This window comes from Propithecus coquereli, unplaced genomic scaffold (assembly GCF_000956105.1).
Source record: "Propithecus coquereli isolate 6110/MARCELLA unplaced genomic scaffold, Pcoq_1.0 Scaffold10, whole genome shotgun sequence".
In the NCBI taxonomy this organism is placed as follows: domain Eukaryota; kingdom Metazoa; phylum Chordata; class Mammalia; order Primates; family Indriidae; genus Propithecus; species Propithecus coquereli.
The window spans coordinates 20,253,583-20,276,377 of NW_012133858.1; the positions used below are offsets into that span (position 1 = coordinate 20,253,583).

The 22,795-nt window shown below is 41.8% G+C and overlaps 1 protein-coding gene and 1 pseudogene across 1 annotated transcript in view; both read left to right on the forward strand.

Moving 5' to 3' along the window:
- The first annotated feature begins 560 nt into the window (after positions 1-560).
- On the forward strand, positions 561-1,835 carry LOC105806856 (annotated as a pseudogene).
- A 1,674-nt stretch (positions 1,836-3,509) lies between these two features.
- Positions 3,510-22,795, forward strand: part of LAMP3 (lysosomal-associated membrane protein 3) — a 32,690-nt gene continuing 13,404 nt past the window's right edge. The window contains exons 1-3 of the mRNA XM_012640798.1: positions 3,510-3,558; positions 11,465-12,159; positions 13,027-13,155. Of these exons, the coding sequence (XP_012496252.1) occupies positions 3,510-3,558; positions 11,465-12,159; positions 13,027-13,155 (873 nt within the window). The remainder of the gene's footprint in view (positions 3,559-11,464; positions 12,160-13,026; positions 13,156-22,795) is intronic.

The following is a 22,795-nucleotide window of genomic DNA, read 5'->3' on the forward strand; positions in this document are numbered from 1 at the left end:
TAAAACTCAGAACTTTTCAACAGAATAGACCAAATAAGGCAACTGTATAATTGTAACCAATCAAATATTTTCTTTGCTTTATTTCCATGTTCTCCCATAAAAACCTTTCCCTTGTAGTCCCCTTGGCAGAGCCCCTGAACTACTTCCAGTTTGAAGCTGCCTGTTTGGTCAAATAAATTCTTTAAAAATTTGATTGTGCCTCAGTTTACCTTTTAACAGAAACTATAAAAATGGGGAAGAAAAGCAGAGAACATAGATACTGGGCTTACATCTTTGTCAGTAAATCACCTTTGCTACTATTAGGTACTGGCAGGGAACTCCCCCTGTATATGTCACTGTCCCCCAAAAAATCATCTCAAAATAATTCACAGGCTACACTTTAATGTGCTGTCTATGAAATAACTTCTAAAAATAAAGATCCATGCTGAGTTGTTATTGAGTTCAATTAATTTAGCTCCTCATAAAAGAGGCTGTCAGCCACCACATACTGTGATTCCTATCCCTGAACTTCTTAGAGACATGTAGATCAGCTAAGGATTCTATGGCTTACCAATACTAAAATGTTGATATTAGTCTCTCATAAAAAGGAGCAGAGTTTTCAGGATCTGAAAGATGCCTTCATAGGCCCCAGGAACCTAGCAAATGTTTTGCTGGCCAATGGGCAGTGTGTAAGTTCAGTAACCTGACTCCAGCTGCTTCTGAAACTCCTGGCTGTGGCATCTATCCTTTAGTCAAAGGCAGGAGTCCACAGAAACAGGCTCAAGACTCTGATCCTCTAAGCCCCTGCTCAGGAGACTGGTTCCAGACATCCCCCAGTAAATGCTGGCTAAATCGGTGGATGGGCCTTCTCCTCCCAAAGCCACCGGGCCCTTACCAATGTCAGGCTAACTACCCGCTTCCATATGCAACTTCCTCGTTCAAGGCCTTCAGAACCCCTGTGTGCTCCTAAGTCGAGACTGGACTCGTCTGTCTGTCTTTTTCAGCCTCTCCAACTTGACACTACCTGGACCTTTCAACCATATTCCCACTGCTTCCCAGTAACCTCCAGTCAAGCATGTCACTGCTCTTGAGGTTTGCTCCTTGTGGGCCAACGAAAAGCATAAAGGCTTCAGGGCCACACAGACCACAATGCAGATTTTAGCCTGTTGCGTGATGTTGGGTGGTTTGATTTCCACATCAGCAAAGTGGGGATTTTTTTTAAAAATCTACCTCATTTGCCAGGCATGGTGGCACATAACTGTAGTCCCAGCTACTCAGGATGCTCAGGCGGGAGGATGACTTGAGCCCAGGCGTTTGAGGTTGCTGTGAGCTATGATGATGCCACTGCACTCCAGTCTGAGCAACTCAGTGAGACTCTGTCTCAAAAAAAAAAAAAAAAATCTGCCTTAGCTTTTTGAGGAAGTCGAGGTCGCAGGTGCTACGGAGCTGCAGTCCGCCACTCCTGCTCCTGACTTGTGGCTATTTGCTCTTGCTGAGGAACAAGTAGGTCAGGAAACCAGAAGGACACCCATGGAACAAGAGGAGGTGATTCACCAAATTAGAATTACCCTAATCAGCCACAGCATAAAATCCCCAGAGAAGGGGGGTGCTGACTTGATCAGAAGTGCAAAGGAAAAGAATCTCAAAGTGAAAAGACCAGTTCAGATGCCTACCAAGACTGAGAATCACTGCAAGAAAAATACCTTGTGGTGGTTTCTACGAGATGGAATGGGTTCCAGGTGAGAATCCACAAGCACCTCACTGATTTGTACAGTCCTTCTGAGATTGTAAAACAGATTACTTCCATCAGTATTGACCCAGGGGTCAAGGCTGAAGTTACCATTGCAGATGCTTAGGTCAACTATTTTAATAAATTATCAGTTGTTTAAAAATAAATAAAAATAAAATAAAAACCTGCCTGCAGAGTTACCATATGCATTACACTTTGTCAGGTGCATAGTAGGGTTTCCTTATATGGGAACTACTAGTACTAGTAGTAGTAGTATTGCTATTCTCCAACTATTCAGATACTCTGTGGCCTTGAAAGCCTGTCCAACGTCCAAACACCATGAAGTCATCTCTGACTATTCCATTCTTCATCTAGTGTGGCTCTAAGAGCAAACAATTGATCCCTGGCTATTACTGTACATTAATAAATATTGCTCCTCAACTAGGCAGTAAGCAACTTAAAAATATATATTATATTCTAGTCTAGAATGCCTCTTCAGCAGTAGTACGGCATAGTGCTTAAAGTCTTAGGCTCTCAAGCCAGACAGGATTCATGGCCCAACTTCTTCATTTATTACCTAAGTGACTCTGGGCAAGTCACTTGACCTCTCTGTGCTCGGTTTCCCCATCTGCAAAATGGGACAGCAATAACAACAGTGCCCACATACAGTGGCTGTGGGGATTAAATGGAATAAGAAGAGTGCCTGGCGCATTACGTCCAATTAATTATTGTCTGTGAATAAACTGACTCAAAGACCAGAAAGCAGGTGGTTGCTGAAATTAAGTTCTTTGGCACAAATTAACCCTCACCTTTTCCCACAGAAATTTCATTTTGAAACACTACAAGCTTTGCTAAATTTACTTGATTAGGTTAGTGTTTGGAGCAACATGGTAGGATAACATAGATATAACCAAAGTTAGTTTTCAGAAAACAATTTGAGACTAGGCTGAAAGGCCTAAACCCATTAATCAGGCAGGTATCCTAACATACTGCCTAAGTGTATACTCCTCACTCCGACTCGCAGCCCAGTGAAATAGACCATCACTGTTTTGTCTAATTAACAGAGGAAGGAGATAAAACGTTTTAAAAAAAAAAAAAAAAAAAGCTTGCTTGTCAAAGATATTGAGTATTTTCTGTTTTCCAGGAACTTTTGTTCTGTAAAAACCACCTGGGAGGAGGCATTACTATCACTAATTGACAGCAGAAGAAACTGAGGCTCAGAGAGGTTACTCAAGGTCACACAGCTGCCAACTTGGCAGGGCCAGGTTCAAACCCACGTCTCCCGGACTGCCGCGCTCATGCACATCCTGCTTCCCACACTCCGAGGTCCCCAGGTGAGGCGGCCGTGGGCGTCGGGCATCGAGCCAGGGGGCTCCTCAGACCCTTTATGAATAAGCCAGAGGCAGCGTGCTCCCGACTCGTTTGAAGACTCCTGCTCACCTCGTGACTAGGGGACTGGTCTTATGGTGGCTGAAAAGGGTCTCTAGGTTTCTAGAAATGTACCGAAGCAGTTAGAGAAAAGAGATCTAAGTTAGGAGAGGAGGAAGCTGGCGCTGCCGCCGACCCCGCCCGCCTCTTGTGGAAAATGGTCCTAGACGCCCTTCCCCGCGGCCGGCGCGCCCGCGTGCCCGCCCCTCACCGGCGCCAAGGCCACTTGTGGTTTCCCTCCCCACTCAGGGACCACTTGGGCGGGCTTTTCAGCTACTTCTCATAACCCAAGTGACTTCCCTTTCTCTGCCACAAGTGACCGAGAAGCAGAGAGCTGCGTCTTCCTGGGCGACCCGGCGACCTCGGACTGGCCATGTCCCGACAGCTCTCCGCAGTGGTGGCGCTCTTCATGTCCCTGGCCGGTGAGTGAGACACAGAGCACCCTCTTAAACCTAAACGCATTCTGGTGCCCCTACCGAGGCGAGACAGGACAGCCTCCAGATATGGCTTCAGCTACTATGGGCACTTCCTCGGCAGCGTGTCCTCCCTGCTCTCTTTCACCCGTGGGACACACCTTCCCTTTTTCCAAGAGCTTTCACAGTTTGGACGTGCTTTCTGTGAGTTAGGCAGAGTAAGCGTCAGCCCGGGAAGACAGTGACACTGTCCCTGGTGTCCAAGTGGGTTCTGGGCACCTTATCAGGCAGTTTGTAGAAAGCACTTAGATTTAAGAGATGGAGAACTGAGGCAGGGCTTAGGAATGGGATCCGTGCTTTGTTGTCTAGGAAAAGCAGTTATGTCTCACTTTCCTGGTTTTCTCAGGTGGGTGTGCTGTGTTCTATTATATAAACAGTGAACTGTGAGGATACGTCAGATGTGGTCTGACAGATTGTGCCATTTTAGAAAGGTGTAAGCCAGGTGTCAAAGATTTAAAAAAAAAAAAATCCCATTGCATTTCATATTCAAGATGCCTTCTGGATTATTTTGTGTCCCAGCCCCTTGCTTTCACCAGGGCATCTTCTCTCTCAGACATTGAGTCCTCCTGGATGCTGTTGTTCTGTTCCTGTTATCGAGTTTGCTGGTTGGCTCAAAATTCCTTCTAGAACAACTGAACTGAACGTCTTAGAGAACCATCTCCGTCCACGCTGCCCTGCTAACATGCTCAAATGGGGGACACACTGGCCCTTGGTTGTAACAGGAATGTTATGAATGTTATCAAAGCTGCGTGAAGGGTCGTGCCAAGCTGCCATAATCCAGGCCGTTTTTCCTTGTGCCATGCTTTCAGAATTATAGTTTCAAGTTCTTTGGGGGATAGAAGAGGAAGTCATCATTGCATTTCTCAGGGCAAGCAAATAAAAAAGCAAAAGAATCTCAGCCTGGCAGTAACCCACAGTGGTGCCCGTGAGCACTGTGGCTGACGGAGACGGATGGGTTCAGAGCACAATGAGCGCTGACACACGCAAAGGCAAGTGAGAGGAAATGCCCACGTTATCCTGTCCCGTCTGAGCTTCACATTCTTAGAGGTGAATGGAGTGAATGAAGCATGAGAGGTTTTCCCCAGAGGTGAACCACTCCCCGGGGCAGGTCAGTGTTGCATGGCCTTTGAAGGGTCACACACGACTGGATTCAGACCCTTGCGCTGCCCTTCCCAGCTGGGAGGCCTTGTCCACATCACTCACCTTTCAGGCGCTCAGTTTCCTTACTGAAAAATGGGGGAAATAATATCCTCCCCAGGGGTGTCGGGTCGACAAATGAGACGGCGTCTGTGAAGCAGTTGCTATAGCGCTTTTGCTCGGTTATGTCAATCCCATGCTCGTATTTTTCTCTCTGGTCCCTCTTCCCACTTGCCTTCACAGCCTCCTGTCTGTGAGCCCCTTCTTCACTCAGCACAGGGGGCTCGTCAGCACAGGGTAATAATGACGGCCACCACCTGCTGGCACTTTCTGTGTGCCAGGCACGTTCTGAGTGCCTTCATCCACCACACAGCAGCCGTGTAGGTACTGATATCGTCTCCGTTTTACTTGTGAGGAAATGGAGGCACAAGGGGGTGAAATAACTTGCCCATGGCCCCATAGCTAGTAAGTGACAGAGTTGAACTTTGAACCAGAGTTTGAGCCCTTGGCAGCTAAGCTATGTGCTCTATACATACTTCTACTTGCCTATATCAACTCATTTAGTCTCATAACCCTGAAAAGTAGGTGCTGGCTTTATCCCCATTCTACAGGTGAGTGTGCTGGGGCAGAGGCAGGGCCAGGAATTGCTCGTGGTCACCCAGTTAGTGAGTGGCAACCCTGAGACTGGCATCCAAGAAGTCAGGCTTTTGGGTTCATGCTCTGCACTGCTGCACTACAAGGTCCTGTGTGCATAGGCTGAAGAAATATCTACTGAATTGGGAATGAGCAAAAGCCATCACACATTTTGCTAGGAAAGACACAGCTTCTAGGTAAATGAGCTGGGTAATCTTTATCCAGTCACTTTGCTTTCCTGGTCTCAAATTCCTCCCCCAGAAAATGAGAGGATTTAAGTTTGTGTCAGTAAAGTTTAGGTTCAGCTGCACACAAGAGATAAGTGCAAAATAACAGTGGATTCAACAAGATAGATGTTTGTTACTCTCTCATGTGAAAACAAGTCCAGAGGAATTCAGACCAGTTCTAGTGTGCAGGCATGTCGCTGGGGATCCAACGTCCTATATGTGACTTCTGCAAGGTCCCTCATGGTTCTAGATGATTGCTGAGGCTCCAGCCATCACATACAAATTGACTCTCTGCTGTGCCTGGAGGTACTGGCAAGATGCTGGGGGCTAAACTCTGGTTCCTTGAGCCTGGATGTGGCCAGAAGGCTCTAGTTGCTCCTGCCTGTGCTCTTCAGAGCTCTGCAAATGAAGTGTAGTCTCCAAGGCCTGCCAGGCCTGCTCCCTGCTGGCCTTCCCACATCTGCCTCCCCCACACCCTCCTTATGTTCCTATCATGCTGACTTCTTTGCTGTTCTCCAAACATATGAAGATCCGAAGCCCCCGTGCCCTTGCACAAACTCTTCCTTCTGTCTGAAACGCCATCTACTCTCTTATCTGCCTGAAGACTTTCTCCTTGTGCCAGATTCCCCACCCCACCCCACACTCCCCATAGCACCTTGGTATTCGATAATAACACTTGTCACACTGAGGAGTGTGGTCTGCTTAAGTGTCTGCCTCATAGCTCTTTGAGAGCCTCCCCCCAGTGCCTGGCATGGAGCCTGCCCCAGAGGAGGCCTCTACACACCTGTTTCCGTGCTGAAGGGAAACCAAGCAAAGGCTGTCCAGGAAGGGACCCACTGTCAGGGAAATACCTAGAGAAGATCCCTTGCTGGTCGGTGACTTTCCAGGCACTGGGCAAATGACTCATTCTCCCAGTTCCTCCTGCCTATTTTAGGGGAACCAAAACCTTCTCATGCCTCTTCCTGCATATTTCCATTTAGAAGAGTCTGAGCAATGGATCCAGGCCCTGGGGTGCTTGTTTGCTGAGTTCCCTGAATTCTGGAAAGGAGATGCTGGGGGGGTGGCAAATAAGTATGTGAACCCCAGTGCTATGTTCTTTGAATAGAGGGAGGGGTGAGGCAGAGTCTGAGCTATGCCCTCCTGCCCTTGCTTTTGCTCACTACCCTTTTTGTGGGTCTCAGACAGACCAGTGACCTTTTACTAAACCTCTACAGGGCCAAAGGTTCTGTTTAAAAACTGAACCCAGTCAGGCACAGTGGCCCAAGCCTGAAATCCCAGCACTTTGGGAGGCCAAGGCAGGAGGATCGCTTGAGCCTGGGAGTTCGAGGCTGCAGTGAGCTGTGATTGTCCCACTGCATGCCAGACTGGGCTACAGAGCAAGACCCTGTCTCAAAAACAAAAAATTATCACCCAATTCTGACAGAAATCAGTCATATACGTGTAGTTACATGCATAGATTTTGTAAAACAGAGTATTATTTCCCAGATTTATTGAGTACTACACAAACATACAGACTTTCTGGGGGCATACTGCAATGTTCAGCATACCTACCCCTGTCAATTTTCCATTTAATCGCCTGCCCACACTCCTACAGGGAGAGGGGCAGAGGAAGGACGGGGGAAGGGAAGGAGAAGAGGAATGTGAGAACTATGTTTCTCAGACTGGTTTACTCTGTGACACCTGCGAACTTGGCACTTTCAGTCCAAGCACCTGCCAGCCCAGCCTTTTGTCCACCACCCAAAGACACACCTACACCATATCAAGACCCGATGGCTCCCACAAATATGTGCAATTATTATTTTTCAATTTAAAAAAATTTTAAAAAAGAAGAATACCCAGGCTGGGCATGATGGCTCATGAGTGTAATCCCAGCACTTTGGGGGGAGGTTGAGGTAGCAGGATCACTTGAGCCCAGGAGTTCGAGACCAACCTGTGCAACATATAGTGAGACCTCATCTCTACAAACTAAAAATTTAAAAATTATCCAAGCATGGTTGTGCACACCTGTAGCTACTCAGGAGGCTGAGGCACTTGAGCCCAGGAAAGCGAGACCTTATCTCTAGAAAAAAAAAGAATATCCAATTCCTCCAGAATCATTTATTGAAAGGCCATCTTTTCCCTTACCATGTATGTGTGAATCTATTTCTGGACTCTATATTCTCTTTTATTGGTTTATTCATCTTGTACCAGTATCACACTGGACTTTTATATTACTATAATTTTATAATAAATATTTTAATCTGGTAGCAAAAATAAATAAATAAAGAGATAGCATGACTGCCATCACCTCCAGCCACCCCAGCAAGGCTCCCTACATACCAAGCACACCTTGACCGGGTACCACGCGTCCCCTTGGTCTGTTTCGGATGCCGTTCATTTGTGAGCAACCAAACTGTTAGTGTGGAAAGTTCACTAGGTGCTCACAGCTTGAGGAGAGAAAGATTTCTCACGCAGATATTAGGATATATAAAAGTTAAAAAGTTTATTTTGTCTACTTAGAAGGTGGGAGAGAATGAGAGTGAGATCAAGAAGGGAAAGAGAGGGAGAAAAGAGAGCAGGGAGACAGCGTGGCATCCGAAAGAAACAGAAGGGGGTGCCAGCCCTGAGGCCAAGGGGCTCGCTGGTTTTAAGGGGACAAAGAGAAAAAAAATATTGATGGCTGTCAGTTGATAACAAAAGCGGCAGCGGGATGTCAAAGTCCAAGAGTTGGTTTCCCGGCCTTTTCTTGGAGATGGGATTATCAGGATCATCGCAGGAGATGTGACTCTGCCCTCAAGATATGGTTGAGGCTGTAGCTCGTTCTCCTGCTGTTTACTCAGGAACTCTGTGAGGGCAGATTCTCAAAAAATGGTTTTAAAGAGAAAGATTTCCATCTGTTCAGCTCTTTTCAGAAGTTGTACAAAACAGAACTCTGGAGGGATGCCTGTTAGCAGAACTCATAGGATTGATTTTTAACTGTTACTAGGAAATTGCAGGATTAGGTATTTTCTGTTTATTTTTGCAAGGCTGCCCCTTTCACAAATGTTCATTTTTCTTTGAGTTCATTCATCACTACTGAGAGAAGAGCTCTAAATGCATCTTGAAGAAGTCTCCCTTTTTTAAAGGGTGTGCTACTCAGTTTAAGAAATTCTACTCAGTTGAGAAGATTCTCTATAGCTTATAAACACCAGCCATACACAGTAGGATTTTAGCAAGAATATAATCACCTCCCTAAGAGAAAAACAGGCAAGTGGTTTTTCAATCTCCTGGAGTTCTCTGCAGAAAGCTTTGCTTTTCACCACAAAATATTACCAGAAACCACATCTGAGAATGAATTCTCTTTCTCTGTAGTAATAGTATTAATATGAACCTAATGGGGTTCTTACTATTCTTGACCAAAGAACCAGCAACTCAGATTTAGCCCAAATGAATTGTTAAACTAAATCTTCAACAACAGTCAGCTTCCATAACAATCTTGAAGTGACAAATCTTTCTCCGAGCCCAATTACGTGGACTTAAAGGTCCTACGTGTAAGGATTTTACAAAGGTTTATGAAGTAAACCTACAGCCCGTAAAATCTACAACTCTCAAGTGTCACGCATTTAATCTATGCAAATAAATATTTTAAATATTCTTTATATATTTAAATATTTAAATATTCTTTATATAAATATAAAGAATCTTAAATAATGACCTCAAATACTTAATGTCGTATAATAATATGTCTTTTAAAAAGGTATCCAAGGCAATTTGAACTGATGTTTTTGTCTTTCTCATTTTGCAAACCAGTTGTGCAGAAATAATTCACAGATCTTACTCTGGGCTTAAAGCTAGAACTTTTTTTCTGGCAAATAATCACTGTTTCAGCACACAAACCTTCAAAAGCCTCACCAAGGACCACCATTATGAGGATTTGGTGAATTGGGATCACCAGAGGACCGCTCCTATCCTTCCATCCTCTGCTTTTGTCTCTTCTCTCACCATTTTTCCCAGTGCCACACTCCACCTCCAGCCTCCCCCAAATCCAAGGGCAGGCTTTGATTTAGATGTAGAGAGGCTCAAGTCTCAGCTCCAATATCCACTGGTTGTATAGTTACGATCAAGTGGATTGAATTTTCTAAGCCTGAGTTTCCTCATTTAAAAGATGGATAAAGATAGTACCCACCAAAAGGTTTTTGAAGGAAGTTGGTAAAAGATGACCCTTGACCTGGGGCCTGACATGCAGGAAATGTCCAGTAACTTGCAATTTGTATTATCATTAATATGAAAAAAGTAACCGCTTAGAAATGCATCGAGTGGAAGAAGGAGTTAGAAAAGGTATTTATGGATTATTTTGTTTGGATATGAACTTTAGGACTTTGTAAATACCAACACAGAATGATCTCCTTTTCCTTTTCGAGTGTTTTGTAAGTCCAGAGCAGCATGGGACAGCTCCAGCTCCAGTGAGTGTCTATGGGTAAATACAATGAAAACACAGAATTGAAGGGACACAGCCATCTCCCAGCCTGCCTGGTCATAGCATAGACACCCAGAGAACATCATCTGTGTTTTGTGTACTTTTCTGGGTTGCGATGTGCCTGGCAGGAGGCAAGGATAAAACTGTTCTGGTTGAAAGAGAGCCAGAGGCCTTCTGCCCCTAAGGGACTGCCCCAGAGGAAACCTGTGACAGCAAAAGACGCTGTATGTGAGCTTAATGGTCCATGAAGGCTTTCACTTAAACCAACTCATTTGAGCCATATGATCCCCTAGAAGATCTACAATGCTATTATCCCATTTACCCATTCATTTATTTATTCATTCAACCCGGATTTACTGAACACTGTCTATTTATAGGCACTGGTGGTGGAAACAGTAGACACAGTTCCCACCTTCGGGGTGCTTTTAATCTAGGAGAGGTGCACAATCAACAAATAAACCAATAAGTAAACATTTAATCAGGGCTGATATCCTACTGGTACACACCGACTAGGTTAAACATTTGAATACCATCGCAATATATAATTACAAGTTATAATTAATGTGGTGAAAGCAACGAATATAACAATGCAATGGAGAATCATGAGGGTGGGGTTCTGTTAGACATAAGGAGGACAGGGAAGACTCTCTGAAGAGTTCACATTAAAGCCAAAGCATGAAGGACAGCCCACCTGAAATAACAGAGCAATTTCTGCTTAATTTTCTTTCTTGGTTGAGAAAGACTGGGCCACTCAAAAGATGGAGTAAGGAAATGATAGGAATTGGCTAAATTTAGAAAAATAATGAATGGCAAGATAAAAAATGGAAAGGCCTGAATAGTGAGGAAAGGAGTCTCTCATCCTTGGGGGCAATTAAGCATAGACTGGATAAACACATGGCAAAGATCTGGAAGTACAATTCACGTATCAGATTAGAGTTTGGACTACATGACCTTCGAGACCTTTTTTAAACCTGGGATTATATGATTCTATGAAAATTATAAAATTGTGTAAATTTTTATTATCATTATTCATGCTTTCCCAGCTCCGTTTAACCAGGAATATTATAACTGTCTGGTTTCACATTTGAAGGTGGAGAATGAAGAGACAATGACACCTAGCTATCTAGCTGATTACGATCACTTCGGTGTGTGTTATCACCACACCCCATACAGACAGAGGGGCTGAGTGCAGAAGAATGTCTGTGGTGTGGTCATAACCCTGTAAAAATCGTGGGTGCAGCCAAAACATTGCAACTGTGGCCTAGTAGTAGAATCTTTGGTGATCTTTGCTTCATTATTATATCCTTGTAAATGTCCCCCAAATCCAAAAATAGTTTTTTTAGTGAACATTAAAATGGGAATGGGAGAGGGACCTCATAAGCAATCGGTTAGTGTTTTAACACTTTTGTTTTCTAATTTGCAGTAATTTTGCAGGATGGCAGTCAAGCAAGAGCAAAATCATCTCCAGAAAGCAGAGTCTATCTTCAACCCACTACAGCAGCCACAGCAAAACCTTCTCTCTTGCAACAAACTAACCAGGTGCCTCATGAAACTTTAGCAGCAAGATCAACGGATGGTCACATCACCTCTGAAATAGCTGCCACAGTAAAAACTCCAACTACCCCAGTAACTACAAGAAACACTCCACCCACCAGCCCAATTATGCACACCTTGATCACAACGCAGGCCACAGCCAACTCACACACGGCTACTCCAGTTACTGAAGCTACCATCGGCAACAGCTCAGCCCCTCATTCACAGCCACCCACCAGCACCCCGCCAGCCTACACAACGGGAACCAGCCCATCAACTGTCTGCTGCACAACTGGGCAAACCACCCACCCCAGTAACCCGACCACCCTCCCAATGACTTTGTCAACAGCACCACACAAAAGCACAACCAGTCAGAAGCTTATTCAATCCAGCTATGCCCCAGGAACAACTACAGCTGCACACAACACCACCCAAACAACCTCACCTGCCTCCACAGCTCCTGGGCCCACCCTTGCCCCTCAGCCATCATCAGCCAAGACGGGAACTTATCAAGTTCTAAATGGAAGCAGGCTCTGTATAAAAGCAGAGATGGGGATACAACTAATTGTTCAAGACAAGGAGTCGGTAAGTTGGGGCCATAGGACTGTAACACTCTGTTCAAAAAGTTTGAGTGGAGTTTGCCTTGCTAGGAACAAGCATTCCCCACATCCTGTGTCTTTAGATGAAACAAAAAGCTGTGAGTTCATCTTTCTCCAAGGTGCTCCATTAAAAGATGAATATGGTTTAGAATACATATAAAAATAGAACCTAAATAGCAACTGTTTGGAGAGAGGAAGGCACGCAACAAAAATTTAAATATTCACACCCCTCACTTTTAGCCAACATGAGCAGAGTGTTGGGAATGTTCAGTGTTGATCCTGCCTGGCCCTGCCACTGCAGGTGATTGACAGCCTCAGATCCTTCCCTGTGAAATGAGAAATTTAAGTCCGATGGTCCCTCTGGTTCCAGCCAATGTTGACACTGATACAGAAAATCCAGATTAAAAAGAAGATCGAGGGAGAGAGGTTGTGATTATTTGATTTACAAAAGGAATTCCCATAAAATAATACTTTCTTTTTTTGCCCAGTTATTACGATTTCAAATAAAACTTCCACATTCAGGTTTTCATTTGAAACAGAGAAATCTTACAGAACAAACCCTTCTCTATGGTACCTTTCAACATGTTTAACTTAAATTCCACGCAGTTCATCAGGAATATACCTGCCATGAATTATTTACCAAGGAACTCCAATCTGAGGGAGAACTCCCTCTTTAAGAAAGCTTTCGAACGTAACTGCGGAAACGAGCGGTGTCATCCGGCGACTTTGTAGCTCTCAAATGAACACACACTTAGCCTGATGTTTGGGGCTCGCTTACTAGTCTGTGCTTCTAGTTTCCTAGCTAGAGTTTTCTTCTACATCTCATTGAGCTGATTTATCTTGTTTGTTTTAGGTTTTTCCATCTCAGAGATACTTCAACATTGAGCCCAATGCAACTCAAGCCTCTGGGAACTGTGGCTCCCAAAAATCCAACCTTCTCTTGAATTTTCGGGGTGGATTTGTGAATCTCACGTTCACCAAGGTGAGGCCTGAGCTCCTTCATATTAACTGGCTCTAACGTGGCTTTCTCTTTTCCTCACCCCGGGGCCCAGTGGTACAATCTCCGCACTTCAGTTTTGAGATTGTTCCTGATAAGAATAAGAGGCACGGGGATGGAGAGGAGGAAGTGTCGACATCTTATGTTTGCCTTCTTCCCCCTTCAGCCTGTTCTGTGCAGCCCAAGGAGGGCTTCAGTGCCTCTTAGGGGAGACTTGGCCTCTGGGGAACACAGCTTCTCATGCCCTTTGCAAATACCCAAAGGAGGAAGTGGTACAGATAAACAGACCTGTAGAAATTCCCAGTGGGCGCCAGAGAAACAGGATTATTCTAAAACCAAAATCAAATGTCAGAATGGGTTCTTTCCAACCACAGCAGGCAAAATTCAGGGACTAACCAGGTCCTGGGTTTTCCAGACCACATGCTGGAAGTGGGTAGACAACAAAGTAGAGTGGACAGAACAGTTGGAGATTGAGGTCAGAGAGTCTTGGCTGCAAATTTGACTCTGTCACTTGTTCTCCTTGTGACACCGGACCGACAACTTAACCTGTCTGAGCTTTATTTTATCATTTGAAAAATGAGGGGAAGGACTTAGAAATCACCTCTGTAAAGAACATACCCCATACATGGAAAGTGGTGGCTGTTCAATACCCTGCAGCTATGATTGCAGTGAATGAAATTGGCAAATGTCTTGGGGACCTGTCCAGGCTGGTCATCACACTCTCCAGGGAGAGACTTGCCCCTCCCTGCTTGCTCCAAAATACCTTTCAAGTAAGAGCTGGGAAGGAGGCACCAAGAGGTCCCTTGCAGCTGGTACTAGCTGCATGGTCTCGGGCTAGTTGGAGCCTGTTTCTTGATCTATAAAATGGAAATAATTATATTTACTTAATAGGACCCTTGGGAGGATTAGAAATAGTGTATGTAAAATGTCTCGCACAGTGCTTACTACATAGCAATGTTCAATAAAGAGCAGTGGTTATAATTGTTGTTGTTATTGTTAACTTGCTCTCAAAGGCTGTATTCTGGTGCATATTTTTCTCTGTAAGACAGAGATGCACTTGAGAAGTCAGTAGTTTCCTTTCCTTATGAAATGGGAAAGATGTAATCCCCCACACCAAACAGGAAAAACATTCAGGGCAAAATAAGTGCTCTATCCCTGAAATGGCAGAGGATACACACATGAGCAATTATGCTTTGGTTCAGGGCGCAATTCCACCAGGACCACTGCTGCTATGATTAATTGCCTAAGGGAAGGCATTGGAACCTCCAGCATTTGTCCTCGGCACACAAGGTCAGCTGCTGGCAGGCCTTAGGCAGAACTACAAACAGCAGCTTCTTTGATGCTTTCAACCTCTCTTTTTATTACTTTCCTGTCTTCTGATGCTCCAACTCTGCCTTTCCTGTGCCTTCATGCTGGACTCTGTTTGACCAAGCTCCACCTAAGTGTTGAATCCCCGCCTTTATGAAAACCCTTTGTGCTCCCAAATTACTTCTCCCTGCAGAGCTATGGGCAGGAAATGAGTGTTCAGTGAGAGCTGGAAGCACCAGCAAGCCCTCCCACCTCCCTCCACCCTCCTTTGAGAAGGGGCAGGGTGAGCCACTCTCAATCCACGGCCCCAAGTGTTGCAATAGCTGTTTTTCCTGAGTCCACTGGCCAAATTCACCTCATTCAATCCATTTCCCAGCACAAATTCCTGAAGCAGCTGCCCTAGTTCCAGGACAGAAGGAAAGCAAAGAGGCTCGTAGAAGGTAAACATTCCCACCAGCCTCAGTCTTCCTGAGGAATTTATGCATTTTATTTTTAAAAAATTTTTTTATGTTCAATTATATAAGTACATAATTGTATAAATTCATAGGGTACATGCGATGTTTTGATACAAGAATACAATCTATATTAATCAAATCAGGGTAATTGGGGTATCCATCACCTCAGGTGTTTATCATTGCTTTGTGTTAGGAACATTCCAATTCTACTCTTAGTTATTTTGAAGTATACCCTAACTTATTGTTGACTGTAGTCACTTTGTTGTGCTATCAAATATTGTTCGTTCTATCTAACTATTTTACTATATTTTTACACCCATTAATCAGCCCCACTTTATCCTCTCCTCTCTGCTACCCTTCCCAGCCTCCTAACCATCATTCTGCTCCATGAGATCAATTGCTCTTAATATTTACCTCTAAAATATGAGTGAGAACATGTGAAATTTGTCTTTCTGTACTTGGCTTATTTCACTTATCATAATGTTCTCCAATTCCATACCTGTTGTTGCAAATGACAGAATTTCTTTGTGTGTGTGTGTGTGACTACACGATATTTCATTGTGCATATGTACCACAATTTCTTTATCCATTCATCCATAGATGGACACTTAGGTTGATTCCAAATCTTGGATATTGTGCATAGTGCATGTAATAAACATTTTCGATATGCCGATTTTCTTTCTTTTGGATATATACGTAGGAGTGGGATTGCTGGGTCATGTTCTATAATATTTTTAGTTTTTTGAGGAACCAGCATTCTATTCTCCATAGTGGTTGCACCAGTTTCCATTCCCACCAACAGTGCATGAGGGTTCCCCTTTCTCCACATCTTCACCAGCATTTGTTGTCAGTCCTTTTGATAAAAGCCATTTTAACTAGGGTAAGATGATATCTCATTGTAGTTTGGTTTGCATTCTGCCAATGACGTTGAGCATTTTTTCATTGACATATTGGCCATTTGTATGTCTTCTTTTGAGAAATGTCTATTCAGATCTTTTGCTGATTTCTTAATCGGATTATTTAATTTCTTCCTGTTGATGTGTTGGAGCTCCTTATATAGTCTGGCTATTAATCCCTTGTCAGATGGGTAGTTTGCAAATATTTTCTCTCATTCTGTGGGTTGTTTCTTTACTTGGTTGATTATTTCCTTTGCTGTGCAAAAGCTTTTTAGCTTGATATAATCCCATTTGTACAGTTTTACTTTGGTTGTCTGTGTTTTTGGGGTATTACTCAAGAAATCTTTGCCCAGACCTGTCCTGTCCTGGACATTTCCTGTCCTGGAAATGTCCTGAAGCATTTCCCAATGTTTTCTTTTGATAATTTTATAGTTTTGGGTCTTAGATTTATGTCTTTAATCCATTTTGATTTGATATTTGTATATGATGAAATATAAGGGTCTAGCTTCATCCTCCTGTATATGCATATCCAGTTTTCCCAGGACCATTTGTATTAATAGAAGAAATTGTCCTTTCCCCACTGTATGTTCTTGGCAACTCTGTTGAGAATAAGTTCACTGTAGATATGCGTATTTATTTCTGGGTTCTCTGTTCTATTCCATTGGTCTATGTGTCTGTTTTTATGCCAACACCATGCTGTTTGGATTACTATAGCTCTGTAGTATAATTTGAAGTCAGGTAATGTGATTCCTCCAGTTTCGTTCTTGTTTCTCAGGGTGGCTTTGGCTACTCTGGGTCTTTAGTGGTTCCCTATAAATTTTAGGATTATATTTTCTATTTCTGTGGAGAATGTTACTGGTATTTTGATGGGAATTGCATGGAATCTGTAGATTGCTTTGGGTAGTATGGACATTTTAACAATATTGACTCTTCCAATCCATGAGCATGGAATATCTTACCATTTTTTTGTGTCCTCTTCAATTTCTTTCATCAATATTTTATAGTTTTCATTGCAGAGATCTTTCATTTCTTTGGATATGTTTATTCCTAGGTATTTTATATTATCTGTAGCTATTGTAAATGGGATTACTTTCTTGGATTCCTTTTCTGATTGTTTGTTGCTGGTGTATAGAATTGCTACTGAGTTTTGTATGTTGATTTTGTATCCTGCAACTTTATCAAATTCGTTTATCAGTTCTAATAGTTTTTTGCGTGTGAGGAGTCTTTAGGTTTCTCTGGATATAGGATCATATTGTCTGCAAACAAGGATAATTTGACTTCTTCCTTTCCAATTTGTATTCCCTTTATTTCTTTCTCTTGTCTAATTGCTCTGGCTAGAATTTCAAGTACTACGTTTCACCATTATGTTTCACAGTGGTGAAAGTGGGCTTCCTTGTCTTGTTCCAGATCTTAGAAAAAAGGCTTTCAGTTTTTCCCCATTCAGTATGATACTAGCTGTGGGTCTGTCATATATGACTTTTATCATGTTGAGGTAAATTCCTTCTATACCCAGTTTTTTGAGAGTTTTTATCATGAGGAATGTTGAATGTTATTGAATACCTTTTCATCATCAAGTGAAATGATCATAACGTTTTTGCTCTTTGTTCTGCTGATATGGTGTATCACATTAATTGATTTGCATACATTGACCCATCCTTACATCCCTGGGTTAAATCCCACTTGATCATGATGAATAATCTTTTTAATGTGTTGTTGAATTTGGTTTACTAGTATTTTTTTGAGAATTTTTACATCTATGATCATCAAAGATATTGACCTATAGTTTTCTTTCTTTGTTGTGTCTTTGTCTGCTTTTGATATCAGGGTGATACAGGCCTCACAGAATTTGAGTTTGAGAGTATTCCCTCCTCTTTGATTTTTTGGAATAGTTTAAGCAGGATTGTTATTATTAGTTCTTCTTTAATGCTTAGCAGAATTCAACAATGAAACCATCAGGTCCTGTGTTTTCCTTTGATGGGAGACTTTTTATTACTGCTTCTATCTTGTTACTTGTTATTTGTTTATTTGGGTTTTTGATTTCTTCCTGATTCAATCTTGGTAGGTTGTATGTGTCTAGAAATTTGTCCATTTCTTCTAGGTTTTCCAATTGATTGACATATAGTTGCTTATAGTAGACTCTAATGATCCTTTGAATTTCTGTAGTATCGGTAGTAATGTCTCTGATTTTATTTATTTGGGTCTTCTCACTTTTTTTCTTAGTTAGCTGGCTAAAAGTGTATCAATTTCATTTATCTTTTCAAAAAACCAACTTCATGATTCATTGATACTTTATATTCTTTTTCTGATTTCAATTTTATTTATTTCTGCCTTGATCTTTATTATTTATTTTCTTCTACTAATTTTGTGTTTGGTTTGCTCTTGCTTTTCTGGTTCAAGATGCATCATTAGGTTGTTTATTTGAAGATTTTCTACTTTTTTGATGTAGGCTTTTATTGCTATAAACTTTCCTCTTTTTTCCTGTATCCCATAGGTTTTGATATATTGTGTTTTCATTTTCATTTGTTTTTAGACACTTTTAAATTTCCTTCTTAATCTCTTCATTGACCCATTGATCATTCAGGAGCATATTGTTTAATTTCCATGTGTTCGAATAGTTTCCAAAGTTCCTCTTGTTATTGATTTCTAATTTTATTCCATTGCGGTCAGAGAAAATACTTGATATGAGTTCAATTTTTTAAAAAAATTTTATGACTTGTTTTGTGACCTAAGATTATTCTTATGGTCTATCTTTGAGAATTATCCATGAGCTGAGGAGAAGTATGTGTATTCTGCAACTTTTGGTTGAAACGTTGTGTAAATATCTATTAGATCCATTTGGTGTATAGTGCAGATTAAGTTCAATGTTTCTTTGTTCATTTTCTGTCTGGATGGTCTGTCCAGTGCTAGAAGTGGGTGTTGAGGTCTCTAACTATTATTGTATTGGGGTCTACCTCTCTGTTAAGCTCTAATAATATTTGCTTTATATATGTGGATGCTCCATTTTTGGGTGCATGTGTATTTAGAATTGTTATATCTTCTTGCTGAATTGACCCCTTTATCACTATATAATTACCTTCCCTTTTTATAGTTTTTGTCTTGAAATCTATTTCACCTGATGGAAGTAAAGCTATTCCTGCTCTTTTTTGGTTTCCATTTGCATAGACTATCTTTTTCCATCCCTTTATTTTCAGTCTATGTGTGTTTTTATAGGTGAAGTGGGTTTCTGATAAACAACATATAGTTGGGTCTTGTTTTTTTATCCACTCAACCACTCTGCGTCTTTTGATTGGAGAGTTTATCTATTTACATTCAATGTTATTATTGATAGGTAATAAATTACTACTGCCATGTTATTATTTGATTTCTGGTTGTTTTGGAATCTTCTCTTCCTTCTTTCCTTCCTTCCTGTTTTCCATAGTGTAAAAGTGATTTTCTCTGGTAATGTGTTTTAGTTTCCTGCTTTTTATTTTTTGTGTATCTGTTGTAGGTTTTTGATTGAGGTTACCATGAGGCTTGCAAAAAACATTTTATAACCAATTATTCTAAATATATGACAACTTAATTCTGCTTACAAAAGCCAAATAAATACACAAAGAGAGATCTAAATGAAAGTCTACACTTTAACTCCACACACATCCCCACTTTTTGACTTTTTGTTGTTTCCATTTACATCTTTTTATACTATCTCTCAAAAAGCTGTTGTAGTTATTATTTTGATAGATATGCCTTTTAGTTTCCTACTCAGGATATAAGTGGTTTATACACTGTAATTACAGCAATAGAATATTCTGTATTTGTGTGCTTACTGTTACCAATGAGTTTTATACCTTCAGATGATTTCTTATTGTTCATTATTGTCCTTTTCTTTCAGATTGAAGAACTCTTTTGAGCATTTCTTATAGGACAGGTCTGGTGTTGAAGAAATCCCTCAGTGAAAGTCTTTACTTATCCTTCATGCTTAAAGGATATTTTTTCAGGATATAATATTCTAAGATTAAGTTTTTTTTTTCCTTCAGCACTTTGAATATGTCATGCCATTCTCTTCTGGCCTGTGAGGTTTCCACTGAGAAGTCTGCTGTCAGACATATTGGAGCTTATTTATATGTTGTTGTTTTTTTCTTTTTTCTTGCTTTCCTTAGGACCTTTTCTTTATCTGTGACCTTTGGGAGCTTAATTATTAAATGCCTTGAGGTAGTCTTGTTTGATTTAAATCTGCTTGGTGTTCTATGAACTTCTCGTACCTGAATATTGATATCTTTCTCTACATTTGGAAAGAGTTATTTGTTATTACTTCTTTGAATAAACTTCTCCCCAGTCTTTCTCTTTACTTCCTCTTTAAGGCCAATAACTCTTAGAATTGCTTTTCAGAGGCTGTTTCCTATATCTTGTAGACATGCTTCATTCTCTTCTATTCTTTTTTTCTCTTCTGACTATGTATTTTCAAATAGCCTGTCTTCATGCTCACTAATTCTTTCTTCTGCTTGATTAATTCTACTCTTGAGAAACTCTGATACATTTTCAGTTTGTCAATTGAATTTTTCATCCCCAGAATTTCTGCTTGATTTTTTTTTTATTATTTCAGTCTCTTTGTTAAATTTCTGAGATAGGCTTCTGAATTCCTTCCCTGGTTGTCTTGAAGTTCATCTAGCTTCCTCAGGATAGCTACTTTGAATTCTTTCTCTGAGAAGTCATTTATCTCTATCACTCTGGGATTGGTCACTGCTGCCTTATTTAGTTCTTTTGGTGAGGTCATGTTTTTTCCAGATGGTCTTGATGCTTGTGGATGTTTGTTGATGCCTGGGCATTGAAGAGTTAGGTATTTATTCTAATCTTTGCAGACTGGGCTTATTTGAAATTCTCCTTCTTGAGAAGGTTTTCCAGATATTCAAACGGGATTGAGTGTTGCGATCTAAGTCTCTAGTCACTCCAGCCATATCGGCACTGAGGGCACCCCATGCTCAGTGATGCTGTGACTCTTGCAGACTCCTGCTGATACTGCCTTGGTGGACTTGAGTAAGATACAGGAGAATTTCTGGATTACCAGGCAATGTGTCTCACTTTCTTCCCTCACTCTCTGTGCTGTGCTGCTACGGTTGTGGAAGGAGTGACATGGGCACTCCCTCATGGCCCCTGAAGCTGCAACTGTGCCAAGTCACACCCGAAGCCAGCCCAGTCTCACCCCAAAGCAGTGGTGACTGCTACTTGGCTACCTCTGATGGTTTTTCAAAGCCCAAGCGTTCTTTAGTCAGCAAGTGGTGAGTGCTGCTAGGACTGGGTCCTTCCCTTCAGGGCAGTGGGTTTCCTTCTGGCTCAGAGTGTGTCTAGAAATGCCATCTAGGAACTAAGGCCTAGAATGAGGGGCTTCAGGAATCTTCTTGGTACTTTATTTTACTGTGGCTGAGATGGTACTCAAGTTGCAAAACAAAGTCCTCCTCTGAACTCTTCCCTTTTCTTTCCCCAAGTGGAAGAAGACACTCCCTGAGCTGCACTAAATGGAGTTGGGGGAGGGGTGACACAGGCACTGTTTTGGCCACTGCCATTGATGTCTCACTGGATCACATGCACCCAAGTCCACTGACTCCAAGCCAACACAGCCACACGAATTGCCCAAAGACCACAACCTTTGTGGCCTGACTGCTTTATGGATTTATTCCAGGCCCCATGCTGCTTTTTGTCAACCAGTGATTGGGCTAGCTGGAACTCAGGTTTGTACCCTGGGGTGGGGGATTTCCCTCTGACTGGCTGGTCTAAATGCTTCCTCCGTGGGCGCCAGCAGAATTCTGCCTGTGCCGTGTTCCCCTGTGACAGGGTGGCCCTGAGTTCCAATGCAAAGTCCCACAATTACTTCACTCTCCCTCCCCCAGACACACAGATTCTCTCCACCCAGTGTGGTGCTGCCAGGGGATAGGGCAGGGGTAGTATAGGCCATGCAACACTGTGTTTTCAGCCCTCTGCAGTGCCTCTTTTCTTGATGTAATGTTAAGACCAGGTACTGTGATCACTCACCTGATATTTAGTTCTTCTGAAAGTGCTTTCTTGAGGGGATAGTTGTTGAATTTGGTGTTTGTACAGAGGGACAATCACTGGAGGTTTCTATTTGGCCTTCTTGCTCTGCCCCCTCTCTCTCTGCATTTTAAATGAGAACTCATTTAAGCCAAATCAGGGAACATAAATTCAAGAATGACAATGGCTAAGTATATAATTTAATGAATGAAGCAAGCTAGTAAAAGAAATTTTTTTCCTTGAAATAAGCAGTCCTAAATTTTTATTTTCCCAGTGAAGATAAATTTTGATCTTTATGAAAAACTAAAGACAAGAAAGTTGAGTTGAAGGACCTAGAGTTCAGTATATCAGTATCAGTGATCTTACTGAAACAGTTTGTGTTTATGGAATCCTTCTGTTGCGTAATGAATCATTATTTCATACACTAATAATGGACTATAATGTGACCAAGATTAGTGTTGTTAAATTTCTTTACTGGCTAGATTTGAAACTTCTAAAAGTAATTCAATTTCAGATTCTGATTTTGGTTACTTTGCCCTTTTTTTCACCTCTTACTTGTGGATAGTTTTTTTAATAATGAATGTTAAAACTGAGAACACAGTAAAACACCTATGTTAAAAAATAAAAACTCCCTTTTCAACTTAGCTATTCATACCCCAATTCAATTCCCTTGAATATTTCATACCCTTGGTGCTTCAGAAGGTTATGTGATTGTTTTGTAGTTCTTTTTTTGTTTAGTTTTGTTTTTCTAAAAGAACAATCCCTAGATAAGATGTGGGGACACAGCTTTGTGTTTGAAATACAGCCACCTTGGGTCTTCTTCTAAAGAACACCCAGTGAGCTCAGGGTAAGCTACTTCTTCCCAGAATCCCTTCTGGTGGTCCTATTTAACCATTTTGGAGACATAGACCCATTAATCTGTTTAAAGAAATTGACACTCCACCTGGGAACATGCACACACAA